Consider the following 14640-nt stretch of genomic DNA (forward strand, 5'->3'; position numbering starts at 1 on the left):
CCATTAGGGGGCTGCGGGAGGGCTGGGGCTACTGAGACTGCCCATGTGCTAAGCTGGGAGAAGGGATGAGGCTGGTGGCCATGGAGGGCTGCAAGAGAAGCCGAAGACACTTTGGCTCCTTCCCCTCCATCCAGTGGGGAGGGGGGATGTCCAAAGCTTGGGGGAAGGGGGGGGGGGGGAGGCGGCCCTGCACTTAGGTTCCCTGGAGAAGTCTGTGTGGATTCTCTGATGTCTCATACGGTCGCATCCCCTGACCCTTCAGCCCTGGGGGAGGTTGGCATGGGAATGGCGGGGGTGCCATGGGGCAGCAGAGGGTCCTGCTTGCTGGTCGGGGTCCCCGCACAGGCACCATTACAGGCAGACAGTGGGGCATCCCCGCTGCCCTGTCCCCTGCCCTGGGGGCGCACCAAGGCTGTGTGTGGCACTCCGTGCCCCCTTCGATCCTGCTCAGCCCACTTCCCCTGCCAGCTTGGCATTCCCAACTTGCCTGGCCACTGAGATGGGACCCGAGAGCTGAGTACCCACTCGTGCTTGGGGACCACCCCACGCTGAGCATCCTTCTTCCGGGACAGGCCTGTGTGCCCTTTCCTACCCCTCCAGGAGAGCAAGGCTGGGGGACCTCAGCTTGCCCCCCCTTGCTCCCCATCCTCCAGGGATGAGCCATCATCACCCAGCTGGCTGGGTTACATCTTTGGTGCGGGGGGTCTGCAGCAAAGACTACACCGCTGTGGCAGACGACGATTTGGGGGTGTGCGGAGCTCTTGGCGCCCTCCCCTGGGGGATTGGGCCGTCCCGCCCCGCACGACACCCCCCCGCGCATCCCCGCAGCCCCGGGGGATGGCGGGGCCGGGCCGGGGCGGGCCGGGGCGGGCCGGGGGCGGTCGGATGGCGGCCTCATAAAAGCTCGGTGCCACCGACAGCCCCGGGCGTGGCGGCGGGATGCGGGCGGCGGTGTCGGTGGTGTCGGTGTGCTGGCTGGGGGCTGCGCTGCTGGCGGCGGGGCGCAGCCTGCCCCGGCTCCGCCTGCCCTACCGCGGTGAGCCGGGCCGGGGGCACCTGCTGCGGGGCGGGGCGGGGCGGGGGGTCCCTGACCACGTAGGGGTGTCCTCAGCACCACCCCACGGGGGCCGGGTGGGGGCTTGGGGAGCCGCAACTGTGGGCTCTGCGCTCAAAGTGCGGGTTTATGTTTTTTTTAGGGGGAGGCACCTTGCGCTGGAGGCTCGGTTTGGGATGGGATTTCGGTGGGTGACTGCTCTGAACCCCCCCACTCCCCACGCGGGACGTGGGGGGCCTCCGATGAGGAGGAAGAGGGGAGAGCCGGGTGTTGGGCGGCTGCCGGGGGAGCGGGGATGCGCCGCCGGGCTCCGCGCCAGCTCCGCCGCTTCCCACGAAGGATTGTGTCCCACGTGGAGTGGGGGCAAACCGAGGCACGGCACTGTGCTGGCACCGGCACGCTCTGGCGTGTGGGTTGGGTGGGTGCTGCGGTGCGTGGGTGCTCCCCCGGCGTGGGCATCCCCGTGGGTGCTCAGCATCCTGCCTGCCGCGGGGCGGGAGCCAGGCGGTCCCCGGCTGCCCGGCGGGTCCCCCGGGTGCTGCTCGGCCCGGGCACCCTCCGACCCCCGCCGTGAGGGGGTGCGGGTGCTGGGGGCCCTCGGGGTGCTGCGCTGGGAACGCTTGGTTTTAATTAAAACTCTCGCTGTGAGCCTGCTCTGGCTCGCTGCTTCCCCTGCACTGCCAGCTTAATCCAGGGGTTGCTTCCAGCCAGACTTGACAGAGGAGTCTGAAGGGCCCAGATCTCCTCCTTTTTGCCTAAAAGCAGTGAACCTGCTCTAAAAAAATTAAAATACAATAAATTGCATAATGCATATCTTCCCTCTTCCCGTAGAGGGGCAGCTCAGCTCTCAGAGAGCCCTGCCAGCTGTGGAGTACATCCCTGTGCCAGGGTGCTGCCCCGAGCCCTGGTGCTGCCTGGGTTGAGGGTCCCCTGGCCCTGGGGCACGGGCTGGCTGCACCCTGGCTCTGTCCTGGAGCAGAGTGGGCGGCCCCAGGGGCTCCCTCCCTGTTGAAAGGGGGAAACTGAGGCATGCAGTGGCCCTGTTTACCATGGGACACAGCAGGTACCTGATACGGCTCACAGCTCTGCCCCGTGGTGGGATTCTGTGTCCTCAGGTTGGGCTTGGCAACAGCGTCAGCATGTTTGGGGGTCCCAGCAGAGCTTGGTTGTGGGGCTCAGGTCTGGCTCAGTGTCTGATCCACTCTAGTGCGAAGTCCAGCCATGCCATGCTGTTCCCCAGGTGTGAGGGGCTCCCCGGGGCTGGGCAGGCCTCCTGCCAGGAGTGAGCAACCTTTTGAAGCTTTTTTTCTTCTTAAGCTGATTATTCTGTTCCTCTTCCAAATTGGAAACAGAAACTGAAATTTCCCATGAAACAAATTCTGCCACCGCCTTCTCCCTGGAGGGAAGAAAAAGAAAATGAAAATTTCAATTAAAACCATTATAAGCCTCTGAAATGAAAACTGGGGCGAACCGAGGCTTGCACTTAGCTTGTCAGCCTGGGCTGTGTGTGGCCGACGGCTCTGGCTGTGGGGATATGTTTTGGGGGGACCACAGGGGAAGGCATCGTACTGTGGGTGCAGGGGTGTCTGCATCCCCAGCTCTCCCTCTCACTTCAAGCCACTCTCCCTTTCTCTTTGACTTCCAGCAGTGGTCTGTGTAAGAGGGGAATGAGCATTTTGCTGCTGCTGCCACAACAGGAGCATCACAGCACAGCCTGGTGCCCTCCAATCTCTCTGCTGCCCTCCCTGAGGGACTCCTCACTTGGGGGGTGGCTCCTATGGGATCCCCACCCTGGAGTAAAGGGGTCCTGGGGATGGATGGGGCATGGCAGGGTGCTGCTCCCTGGGGAGGTGAAACCAAGGAAAGAGAAGGTGCCCTGAGCTGGTGTAACCCAAGGTGCAGGAGGAATTTGCTGGGTCTGGGGGAGAAGGGGAAGCCTTGCTTGAAACAATAAAAGGAGCTTGACGGTTTTGCCAATGTTATTCTGAGCTGAGAAAATATTATTGCAGGGCAAGAATAGAAGGAGATGACAGCATTTTCCCGGTCTGGGCCCAGTGATATGGGAGGACCTGAGATACTGGGAGGGTACAGGGAGTAGGGTACCCCGCTGGGAGATGGGGCTGGAGGGGCCCCCGGTGCTTGGTGCCATCTCTGTGTACAGGCACAAGGCTCTTCCTGGTAAGGATAGAACTGCTGGGGCTGTATCCCTCCGTGCCACCAGCATCAGTTAGGGCACTGGGACTGCCCTTGAGTGACTTGGCAGGGATGGGAGCTGTGTGTGATGGGGTGATGGCTGTGTCGTTCCCCCGCTTCCCCAGGGATGGGCCGTCTCTCTTCCAGGTCCCAGAAGAGGCATTTCCCACCAGGATGGGGGCATTGCACTGCTGGCCACCTCCTTGCTGGAGGTGAAAAATGTCCCTAGAGCAAGAGAAGGTCTTGATACCCTGGTGTCCTGGGTTGCTGGCAGCTGGGCTTGTCCCAGCGTCACTTCCCCTCTCGTGGGGACATGCATGGGGGATGCTCGGGCTGGGGTCAGCAGCAGCAGCTGGCAGCCTTCCCTGGTGAAGGGTGTTTAGGGACATGGCTGCGCTCATCAATGGCACTTTGTCCTTCTCCTCCTCCTCCGCCCAGCAGTCACAGTGGCCTGGCCTAGAGTCAGGGCAGTCACTGGGACAAGGCTTAAGAGCCTGTTGAAACTGAGCCGCTCCCTCTTTCCCTCTCCGTCTGTGGCAGCTGGGTGGGTGCCACTGTGCGGGGGTTTTCAGCTTGCTGACCCTGAAATTAATTTCCTACTGGGAACCAGTTGTGCCACTGCCCCTGCAGTGGCATCACTGTGGGGGTCTCCTCAGCATCTCATGGGATTCAGGCTTGGGCCTGCTTTGGGAGCTTTGACCATCAGACCCTGTTGCTTACGGACGTGATATTCATCCCAGGGACACTGTTCCCATGCTGGTGCCTCTCCCCAGGTGCCGTCCCTGTGGGTGGCAGGGAGGAAGCCTCTCCAACAGTGAGGTCTGGTGGCAGCAGTGGCGGGCCTTGTGTGCTGGTTTCCCCATGGCACTGGCTGGGTGCCTGCTATTGTGTCCCTGGCTGGCACCCGGGGGGGGGCAGAACCCACTCTCTGCCCACCCTGTGTCTGCTCTCACCACCACCCCGGGCTCTGGGTTCTGCACAAGCCCAGCCTGGGGCTGACGGCAGCCATAGCCTTTGCCAGGCTCTCAAGCACCCCAACTCACTGCAGCATGGCCGTGGTAGGAGTCTGGGGTGGTTCAGCTGAACCTTGCTGGGGCAAGCTTGCCTGGGACCCTGCTTCCCACTGGCTCTGCAGCTTTGTCCGTGGCTGGGAGGGAGAGCAGCACCCTGGGCAGGATGAGGCCAGGATGCTTGCTCCTCCGGGAAGGGATGGAGATGGATACTGCTGTCCACAGCGGCTGGGAACAGCTCTTCTGCTGGCCCCAGAGTGGCTCTATGATACTCAGAAGTAGCAGCTTGGAGGGACACTCTCTGCTCTGTTCCCAATGCAGCCCTCCAGTTGCCCCTCGAAAAAGCCAGGACCACTTGGTGCCACCACCGGGGTGGGGGTCTAAGCATGCTTTTACATTTTCCAAGTGGATGTGATGGGTGTTTGGGGGACTGGGAGCCCCTCTCCATTTTTCCTTGTCGCAGTGCCCCTTTGCTGCAGCACCCTCTGACAGCTGGCACCCAGATGGGGGGAGCTCCCAGGGGTGTGAGAGGATGCTGTGGGACATTATCCACTGCTTTTTCCTCCAGTCCTTGTGTTGGGTGACAGCTCGGGGCCCCAAGGCTGTGCTGTCCCAGCTGGGTGGGCTGTGAGCTGGCATCCAGGGGACCCCAGCATGCACAGCAAATGGAGGGACATGATGGGAATGTCTGGGGAGCAGAATGTCCCCCAGGCTCGAACTTGTGTCTGTGGCTGGGAGGGGGCGTTTGAGGCACACAGTGCTTATGATGCCCTGAAGGTCTTTGGGGACAGGATGGCTCCTCCTGACACTTCCATTCCTCCCCGGCAGAGCTTTTGGGCACCAACCGCTCCATCCTCTTTTTTGGCAACCGAGGCTTCCTGGGCTTCCGCTCCCTCTACCTGGATGAGTACCGTGATCGTCTCTTCATCGGGGGGAAAGATGTGCTCTACTCCCTGCTCCTGGACAGGGCCAGCATGGATGCCAAGGAGGTGAGCTGGGTCCTGCTGAGCACCCTGGGGTCTCCATCCCCACCCTGGCCCACTGTGTACCCCTCACCCCTCTGAGCAGACAGTGCTCAACCGATGCAGGCGAAGTCACCCTGAAACAAGACCTGCCTTGGGGATGTCCTCGTCTCAAGAACCCTGAAATCCCTCAGAAAACTTTTACTGACTAGCAAGTGTGGGCTGGCCATGGTGACTGGAGGATGTGACTAAGTAGTCATGGCTGGCAGCTAGGAGATGGGTGGTGCAGCCCACCAGTGATTCCTGGGTGCTGAGCAGGGTCTTGGACCCCACTTTTCTAAAAAACGACCAACAGGAGAGGGAGTGCTGCCCAATTCCATCTGGGCATCCCCTCGTGCGCCAAATATATAGCTGAAAGCTTGCAGAGACAAGGACCTAAAAGCATCCATTATCACAACAAGCTGTGCCAGGGCTCTGCTGGCAAAGCCTCCAGAGCAGCCCCCAGGTGGGAGAGGTGACAGACCAGAACAATGATGCTGGGTGGTGGCTCCCCTCCTCCTTCACCCTCTCCACTTTGACTTCTTGTTTTTCAAACATGCCTCTGGGCTGTTTCTAGCTGAAGAAAGCGGAGAAGGAAATGGAGTGCCCCTTGGCGTGCTGGGTCACCGCCATGGGGTCAAGGGCTTGTGTACCCAAGCTGCCCTTGGTCTGAGAGCCACCAAAGGCTGTGGGGGACTCAGGCCCCATCAGTCCCTGCTGTTTCCCAGCACCCTTTCTCCAGGCCACCCGCAAGGCCACCCACTTCCAGGCCAGCTCTGGCCATTCCCGGTGTGACCACCCAAATCCAGCCCAGCTGCAGGCTGTGACCGCTGGGGTGCATCTTCCCAGGAGGGAGGATCCTGACTCGGGTTGCAGGGTGGGAGCCCTGGGCTGGGTGGGCTCTGGGGAGCTGTTGGTCCCTTCTCTCTGTCCCTCTCTCCATCCTCACACCATAGGCAGCCTGGGGACGTGTATTTGCAAGGCTGAGTCCCCACTGTCCACCCTCCCTGGTCCAACAGGTCCTTTGTGTTTCAGATCTATTGGCCACCCCTCCCTGGACAGACGGAGGAATGTTTTCAGAAGGGAAAAGACCCAGGGGTGAGTCTTGCCCCGTGCATGCTTTGCCCTGTGCTGAGGGGGTCCCCATGCCAGCTGGCTCCCCCCGTGCCAGGACTGTGCCATGTCATCCCACCAGGGATGGCCCTGGGGGGCTCACGGCCAGTCAATGCCAGGGCAGAGCAAGGGACCATCCTGGTGCATAAGGGAAACTGAGGCAGGGAGTGAGTGACCAAGCCTGGACATGCAAGACACTTGCTCTGGGCTCTGGAAATCCCATCTCTGGGGCTCTGCTCAGCCCCATGGCTGCGGAGAGGTGGCCGGTGTACCCCAAACACAGCTGCACTGAGCAGGCAAGGATAGTTGGACTCTGAGTCTGAGATCGGAGGGGCCAAAAGCCCCATGCTGTGCTCCAGACCCCAGCAACGTGGTCTGGCCCATCCTGGCCGTCCCTGACGGTGGGAAATCTGTAACTCGCCCAGGTTCAGTGACCTCACTCCTCAAACGTTATCCCTCTTTGCATTCCCCCTGCCCCAATATGAAACAGGACTATGGCAGGGAGAAACTCCTTGAGGCTCCCCCAGCCCAGACGAATTGCTCCCGGGAGTCCCCATGTATGTTTATTTTACAAGCTCTCACCGACAGATCCAAGCCAGGGCAGGCTCAATTTTTTATTTTTCTTGAACATATATTTTTTTTAAACTTGCTATTTTAGAGGCTCTTTGCAAAGGGAAAATAAACAGCGGGGAGGCTGGGAACCCCCGGGGCAGCTCGGTGGCGGTGTTCCCAGCAGACAAGGGGCCTCGCGTCTCACCGGGGGGGGGGACAATGGGGGGCAGGCAGGGCTGGTGCTGGCCGGGGGGGAGCTGCCGAGTGAACGGCAGTGGTGCCAGAGTGGGAGGAGGATGGGAGCCCTTTTCCAGTGGGAACTGCCAGGAGAGACTGCACAAGGTCAGAGGTGGCAGGTCTGCAGCCCCGGGAGTGTCATTGCTACTGGCCCCCAGTAGAAGGGGAAAATCCGAGACAGTAGCGATGGGGGCTGTCCTGCAGGCAGCCAAGGATGCCTGTGGGTATCCGTCTCCATCTCTCGCGTTTCCTCCTTTTGTTTCATCCCCGGCGCAAGCAGGAACATGACAGGGAAGGATGTCCCTGCATCTGGTCACGTCCTGGGCGCCGGGAAGAGGAGGGTCCCCAGGGATTTGGGGCTGGGTGTGGGAGCTGTTGCTGGGAGCTTGCTGGGCAGGTGACTTTGCTTCCCTGGCCAGTGAGTGATGGGGTGAGCGCATGGGTCCCTGTGGGCAGGAGATGCCCAGGTGCTGGTTGGATCCCCTGGCTGGTTCCCCCAGGGATGCTCTCAGCGGAAGGAGGACCAGTAAAGTCTCGTCCTTTTGCAATGGTCTGGGGTCCACCCAGATGAAGTGTGTGCAAGACCTGTCAGTGGGTGCAAGCTGCCATCTTGTACCCCTGGCACTGGGGGGAACACAAAGAGCCTGGGTGCAGCCCAGGGAGACAGAGCTGGGGCTCGCCCATCCTCGTAGGGCCCCAGGCAGAGGCAGGTAGTGGGGGAGGCAAAGCACTGAGCCCCCTGCAACCATTCCCCTCCCCTGCTGTCCTCCCAGACCGACTGTGCCAACTACATCCGTGTGCTGCACCCCTACAACCGGACACACTTGCTGGCCTGTGGGACAGGCGCCTTCCACCCCGTCTGCGCCTTTGTCTACGTGGGGCACCGTGGCGAGGTAGGGCAGCACCGTGGTGGGGTGCGCACCCTGAGCATCCCTGTCTGGACACCCCTGGGAGGGGGATCACCATCATCTGCCTCCTTCTTGGGGGGCTTTGAGACTGTGTGGGAATGATGGATGTGGTGTTTGCCCCACACTGAATACAGGGGGTGTGGTGTGTGTCAGGAACCAACTCCCTGTTGCCCCTTTGCCCTTGCGCTACCCCCTCTGCAGCTCCCCCACCCTTCTGGCCTGGCATCACCTTTCCAGACATGTCCCCTGGGTCTGGTGTCCCGCCAGGGGCTGTGATGTGGGTGGTGTTTCCTCCCAGCTCACTCACTGCTCATAAATCAGGCTGGCTGGGGTGGAAGGGCAGGGCCCCCTGTTCCCTCCTCGCAGCCTGGCGCCGCGTGGGCAGTGGGAGCCCTGCTTGTACCACAGAGCCTCCGGCCAGGCTAATGGGCAAGCAGCGGGGCTGGCAGCTCCCCTCTGGCTGCTACACATCCTCATGGGATCAGACTTGCCTCAGAAAGTACAGATCCTGCTTCCAGATGGTCCCTTTGGGGGGGCTGCAGGCATCCCTTTGGACTGGGGCTGCAGCTGCCTGCAGTGAGGCGTTTGTAAGATGGGCAGGGACCAGCACCAGCCCCTGCATGCCCAGGCAGGGCCCCACTGTTGAGGCATGGCTAGGGGCTCACCTGCCTGCTCTCCGCCTGCTCCCCCTTGCCCAGCACACCTTCAGCCTGGACCCCACCAGTGTGGAGACCGGCCGGGGCAGGTGCCCGCACGAGCCCAGCCGTGCTTTTGCCAGCACCATCATTGGTGGGTTGTCTTCCTGGGGGACCTGAGAGCCTTTGGGGTTCCGGGACCAGGGATGGTCCCCATGCAGCTGGGGCTGGCTCTCAGTCCTGTGGCGGGGTGTTTTTGCCAGGTGGGGAGCTGTACGCCGGCCTCACCGCAGATTTCTTGGGCCGCGATCCTGGCATCTTCCGCAGCACAGGGACTCGCTCTGCCTTGCGCACTGAGGTGGACCAGCGCTTACTTAACGGTAACGGCTCCCCTCTGCCCCTCCATCCCCCCTGGCTGGGCTAATGCTGGGGACCATGAGCCTCTCAGTAGCCAGGGCATCTGCTGGCCACGGTGCAGCATCCCCCATGCCAGCTGTCATCAGGGAAAGGCACTGGGGCAGCAGGTCTGGGGGTCTAGCCCCAGTGTGGTGTGGGTGTCTGGAGATGATGGCCATGTCTCTCACCCCACTGAACATGCCTGGCTTTTGCTTGTAGACCCCAAATTTGTGGCAGCCCACTTGATCCCAGACAACAACGACCGGGACAATGACAAAGCCTATTTCTTCTTCACGGAGAAGGTGGTGGAAGCAGACAGCAAGGAGCACACCATCGTCAGCCGGGTGGCACGGGTCTGCGTGGTAAGATGCTGGCAGGGACCGTGGCGACAGGGATGCACCAGGTCACAGAGGTGGCCCTGAGGCTCCCTGTTCCTGCAGAATGATGCTGGTGGCCAGAGGGTGCTGGTCAACAAATGGAGTACCTTCAACAAAGCCCGGCTTGTGTGCTCCATCCCCGGCCCCGGTGGCATTGACACCCACTTTGATGAACTGGGTAAGGGGTACCTACAGCTGGGGACCTCACCAGGGCTGGTCCCTTAGTTGGTGGCTTCAGGAAGGCCCTGGGCTTCCGGGAGAAACCCCATGGTTTCATCCCCAGAGGATGTCTTCTTGCTGAGGACAAAGGATGGGAAGAGTCCAGAGATCTACGCCCTCTTCAGCACCATCAGGTGGGTGGTCCAGCTCCAGCCTCTGGGGACATCCACCTGCAGCCTCCCATAGCCTGTCACCACGGGGCTTCTGGTGGCTCCCCAACCTCCACCAGCTCTGCCCTGGTCTGTATGGAGATGTCAGTGCTCCCATGCCCCCCGCTGATGCTGTCAGCACCGAGCATGGCTCTGCTCACCCCATTCACTGTCCCCTTCAGCCATGTCTTCCAGGGCTCTGCTGTCTGTGTGTATCGCATGGCCGACATCCGGGAGGTCTTCAACGGGCCCTTCGCCCACCGGGAGAGCCCCTACCACCGGTGGGGTGCCTATGAGGGCAGAGTGCCCTACCCACGGCCAGGCGTGGTGAGCAACTCCCTGTACTCTGGGTGCCCTCTGCTCCTCTGACTGCTCTTTGGTGGGGGTGGTGGGGCCAATCCCCCATCTTCTCACCTGTGGGGATGGGCTCCCTATGGGATGCACCCTGGGAGAGCTGGAACTGAGGTCTGGTGAAGGGGTGGAGAAGATGAATCCTGAAGTGGAAGGTGGGGAGGGACCCAAACCAGCTCTGCAGGGCGGTGGAGATGGAAGGAGGGACAGGTACTGGGGTGGCCAGGCTGAGCTGGTCCCTCTCATCCCTGCAGTGTCCCAGCAAGACCACTAACCAGCCCCGGCGGCAGTATGGCACCACCAAGGACTTTCCCGACGAGGTGCTGCACTTTGCCCGTGCTCACCCCCTCATGTACAAGCTCGTGTACCCCCGGCACCGCCGGCCCCTCCTAGTGAAGACTGACCTGCCCCACCGCCTGCGCCAGCTCGTGGTGGACCGGGTGGAGGCCGAGGACGGGCAGCATGATGTCCTCTTCCTTGGGACGGGTGAGTAGTGGGAGTGGCATGCAGGAAGGAGCCCCAGCGCTGGGGTTACTGGTGGGCACGCTGCTGGGGTGTGTGATGGCAGGGTGCTCACACCTCCATCCTTCTCCTCCTCTCTGCAGATGCTGGCTCAGTGCTGAAGGTGGTGGTCCTGCAGAAGACAAGCTCGGCCATGACCGAGGAAGTCATCCTGGAGGAGCTGCAGGTTTTTAAGGTGCCATTTGCTGCCTTGCTTGCAAGGGAGAGGGGCAGTAAGGTGGGCTCAGGTTGGGGACACACATGGGGACAGAGGCTTAAGGCTGTCACCACACTGTTGGGCACTGGGAGGTCTTCAGGCTGTGAGGGCAGAGGGTGACTGGGGATGATTTCACCCTCCCCCAAAACATTCCTGGTGCCCCACCAAAGCCCCGATGGCTCTGAACGAGCTGGGTTCTCTGTGACGAGGTTTTTGCCAGCCTCAAGTCCACTCTCCTCCCCTGCAGGCACCCGTGCCCATCACCCAGATGGAGATCTCCGTCAAGCGCGTGAGTACGGCCACAGCTTGGCCATGGGGCTGGGGACAGGGCAGGTCACCAGGAGGGACTGAGCTGTTGTCACCAGCCTCTCAGAACCCGCATGGGTTCTGGGCACTGTGCTCATGGGGGCTGCCAGTGTCACCATCTCAGTGCTGTTCTCCCAGCAAACGCTCTACGTGGGCTCCAGCCTGGGGGTGGCCCAGGTCCGGCTGCACCAGTGTGAGACCTACGGCACAGCTTGTGCTGAGTGCTGCCTGGCCAGGGATCCCTACTGCGCCTGGGACGGCACTGCCTGCACCCGCTACCAGCCCTCGGGCAAGCGCCGCTACCGCCGTCAGGATGTCCGTCACAGCAACCCTGTGCACCAGTGTCTGGACCAGAATCTGACTGGTGAGAGGCTGGGGGGACCCACAGGACTGAGGGGCTCATCCAGGTGCCCCAAGATGTGCCAGCATCCACAGTCCTTGGCACGCAGAGGGGCTTGTGGCCAGCCCTGGTGGGCTGGGACACTCTTGTCTCCCCATCCTGGAGACTGAGGGGTGCCCCAAGAGAAGGTGGGTGCTGCTGGGGCTGGTGTCTGTCCCCAGGGAGAGGGGCAGAAGGGGACTGAAGCCACACCGAAGGGGCTGACACCTATGCCCATGGAAGCCTGGCTCTGCCCTCCCCATGAGCCCATGTCTGTCTTTGCCCCAGTGGATGATTTTGAGAGTGTTGAGGAGAAGGTCCTTTATGGGGCAGAGGACAACAGCACCTTCCTGGAGTGCGTGCCCCGGTCCCCGCAGGCCAGTGTGCAGTGGTTCGTCCAGAGGCCCCCTGATGAGCAGCGGGATGAGGTGAGGGCCCCTCACCCCACACCCACCTTGCTCCCCTTGCGAGGACACGGGAGGGATGTGGGGCTGAACCCGGACCTCCCCCCAACATCCCGGTGGCCAACAGGTGAAGACGGACGAGCGGATCCTGCAGACGGAGCATGGGCTGCTCTTCCGCAAGCTGCACCGCCATGACGCCGGTGTCTACTACTGCAAAACACTGGAGCACGGCTTCACCCAGACGGTGGCCAAAACGGCCTTGGAGGTGATTGCCAGCGAGCAGCTGGCACACACCTTCTCCCGGGAGCGGGGGGATGAGGCCCTACGCCTGCCTTGCCCCAGGCCCTGGCTGGCACCACAGGCTCCCAAAACCTGGTTCAAGGACATCATGCACCTCATCAGCTCCCAAAACGTGCGGCGGGTGGAGGAGTACTGCGCCCGCCTCTGGTGTGGCAGCAGCCGGCCCCACCACCACAAGAGCAAGTTGGCCCAGGCCAAGCATGCCCTGGCTGGCGTGGACGTGGGCAAGAAGGGACGAACAACCAAAGCCCACAGCGAGAAGAACCGCATGCCCCGGCAAGCGGTGGCCACTTAGAGGCCAGGGTAATGGCCATGGGGTGGCTGTGGGTGAGGACCAGCTCCCCGTGCTGCTGGCAGCCCCGGGGGCCTCCTGCCCTGGCAGGTGGCTTGCAGTGGCACCAGCTCGGTCCCCCCGGCTGCGGTGGATGGGATGTCAGGGCCAGCTCCTGGGCAGGTCCCTGTCACCCTCGGTGGCTGCAGGGCCACCTCCAAAATGGGTGGTGTGGTGGGATGCATTGGCCCCCCCTCTTGCACCTGTGGCAGGTGCAGGTCCACAGTCACTGGGGTGGGTTGGGGCTCGGCAGGCGCGGTGCCACCACTGTGCCACTGCCGTGTCACTGCTGCAGGGAGCTTGCTGGCTGGCTTTCTCTGCAAATAAAGGGGCGGCTGACAGCTCCAGGCTCTTTCCATGCCAGCATGAGGCCTGGGAAAGATGATGCCTTCCCTCACCCCAAAAAGCCTCCATGTCCAGGATGAGCCCTGTCGTCCACTGTGCCTGGGGAGCTGGAGCCCAGGGCACATCCCGGGTCACAGTGCTCCTTCCAACCTTTCCTGTGGCACCAGAACATGCTCAGCAGTGCCAGTTTGTGCCTGGGTGCAGCTCCCCCCTTCCCCTCTGTCCCCCCCCACCCTGCCATGGACATTTTAGGGCTGGGTAGGGCTGGTGAGGAAAGCAAACGGCTGGGGGCAGGTTAGACTTGTTCCTGGGTAAACACAGGAGAGGCACTGATGCCACCACAGTCACTGTGCCCAGGTGGCAGTGGGGACATGCAGAAGAAGGTGGCCCCAGTACAGGTTGGAGGGCCTGCACCCTGGCCCGGGTGTGTTTCAGGGCTGAGTGGGACAAGGCTGATTTGGGGACAGCTTGATGCTGTCTGGTGAAGCTAAACCAGCAGCCAGGACCTCCCCCAAACACAGGGGTTTGGGGGCCGGTGCATGGAGAGCACCCACAGGCTGCTGGCACTGTCTCAGGCTGCCAGCAAAGTGCTCGCTCATTTTTCTTGCCCGACATGAGCTCACTTGCCTCACCCGGTCAGCCTGGGGTGATAAAGATCTCCCCCTTCCTGAGGCCGGGCAGTCCCACACAATGGTGTGAACCGCAGCCCTGCCGGGACAGGCATTGTTCAGAGGCAGAGGAACGGGAAAGTAAAATAATAATAATAATAATTAAACCCCCTAAATAGCTCACACAAAGCCAGGTGATGATATCATCGCTCCTCCCTCTGTGTGTGTGTGTTTGTGCTGCAGCAGCAGAGCACCACGGCTCGCTGCGGTGCCTTTGATGGGAACAAAGTCCCCCGGCAGCGCTGCCCTGTCCCACGGCGCGCCCCTGGAGATGAACTGCGGGTCCCGACCCTCTTCTCCACCTCTCCTGCAAACCCACGGCACCTGCATAGGGTGGGAGAGCTGTGGTAGTGCTGGCGAGCCTGGACACGTCCTGCAGGGAGGGGAGAGGAGCTGGTAGCACTGATTTACGGGCCAGACTGGAGCCAAGCATGTGGATTTTGTTAATCCCAGGCCTGGGGGGCACAGAATGATAAGCAACAAGTAGAGACAAGGAGGGACATGGGTGTAAAGCCAGAAACAAGAGACATAAGTCTGATTCCTCAGAGCCTGGATTTAATGCTCTGAAGCTGCTGAAACCCCTTTGTCTTGTTGCCTCCGAGTGACTCCCTGAGCTCTGCAGAAGAGGGGCTGGGCTGCCCATCCCGGGAGATGCGGTGAGAGGGGGTTCCGGGCCTCTGCTGTGTGCAGGACCCGGCCTCAGGTGAGCTGCGGCAGAGGCTGGATGTGACACCTGAGTCAGTTCAAACTGATCGGGAACAAAGACCAGAAGAAACCAGTTCCTGAAAGGGCCTCCCCCTCCTGGTAAAACTCCATAAATTTCTGTAGCCCTGGTTAGATTTACATCCCTGAAGCTGGAGTAGGAGGGCTTTTGTCAGGGGTGGAAGCTGTTTCTGCATGGCTCACGTTCCAGCCTTGTTCCTCGTGATAACCAGCCAGCAGAGGTAACCTGCATCCCTAGAAATTCCCATGGGCTGAATGAACATGAACACAA

General features: G+C 61.4%; 1 protein-coding gene across 3 annotated transcripts; it reads left to right on the forward strand.

Annotated features, from left to right (window-relative positions):
- Positions 1-930: 930 nt before the first annotated feature.
- On the forward strand, positions 931-12974 carry SEMA3G (semaphorin 3G). 3 transcript variants are annotated; one of them, XM_074914345.1, is made up of 16 exons: positions 931-1036; positions 5086-5246; positions 6294-6356; positions 7934-8053; positions 8767-8857; positions 8967-9083; positions 9319-9461; positions 9540-9654; positions 9760-9829; positions 10027-10171; positions 10450-10681; positions 10801-10892; positions 11161-11202; positions 11358-11583; positions 11887-12026; positions 12130-12974. In XM_074914345.1, the coding sequence occupies exons 1-16, from the start codon at positions 940-942 to the stop codon at positions 12595-12597; spliced, it is 2322 nt and encodes a 773-aa protein (XP_074770446.1). In that variant the 5' UTR covers positions 931-939; the 3' UTR covers positions 12598-12974. The 3 variants fall into 3 exon arrangements, with proteins under 3 accessions (XP_074770446.1, XP_074770449.1, XP_074770448.1); XM_074914348.1 differs by having other exon boundaries at positions 8778-8857; XM_074914347.1 differs by lacking the exon at positions 9540-9654 and having other exon boundaries at positions 9702-9829.
- Positions 12975-14640: the final 1666 nt, after the last annotated feature.

Source organism: Athene noctua, chromosome 10 (assembly GCF_965140245.1).
Source record: "Athene noctua chromosome 10, bAthNoc1.hap1.1, whole genome shotgun sequence".
Lineage (NCBI taxonomy): Eukaryota > Metazoa > Chordata > Aves > Strigiformes > Strigidae > Athene > Athene noctua.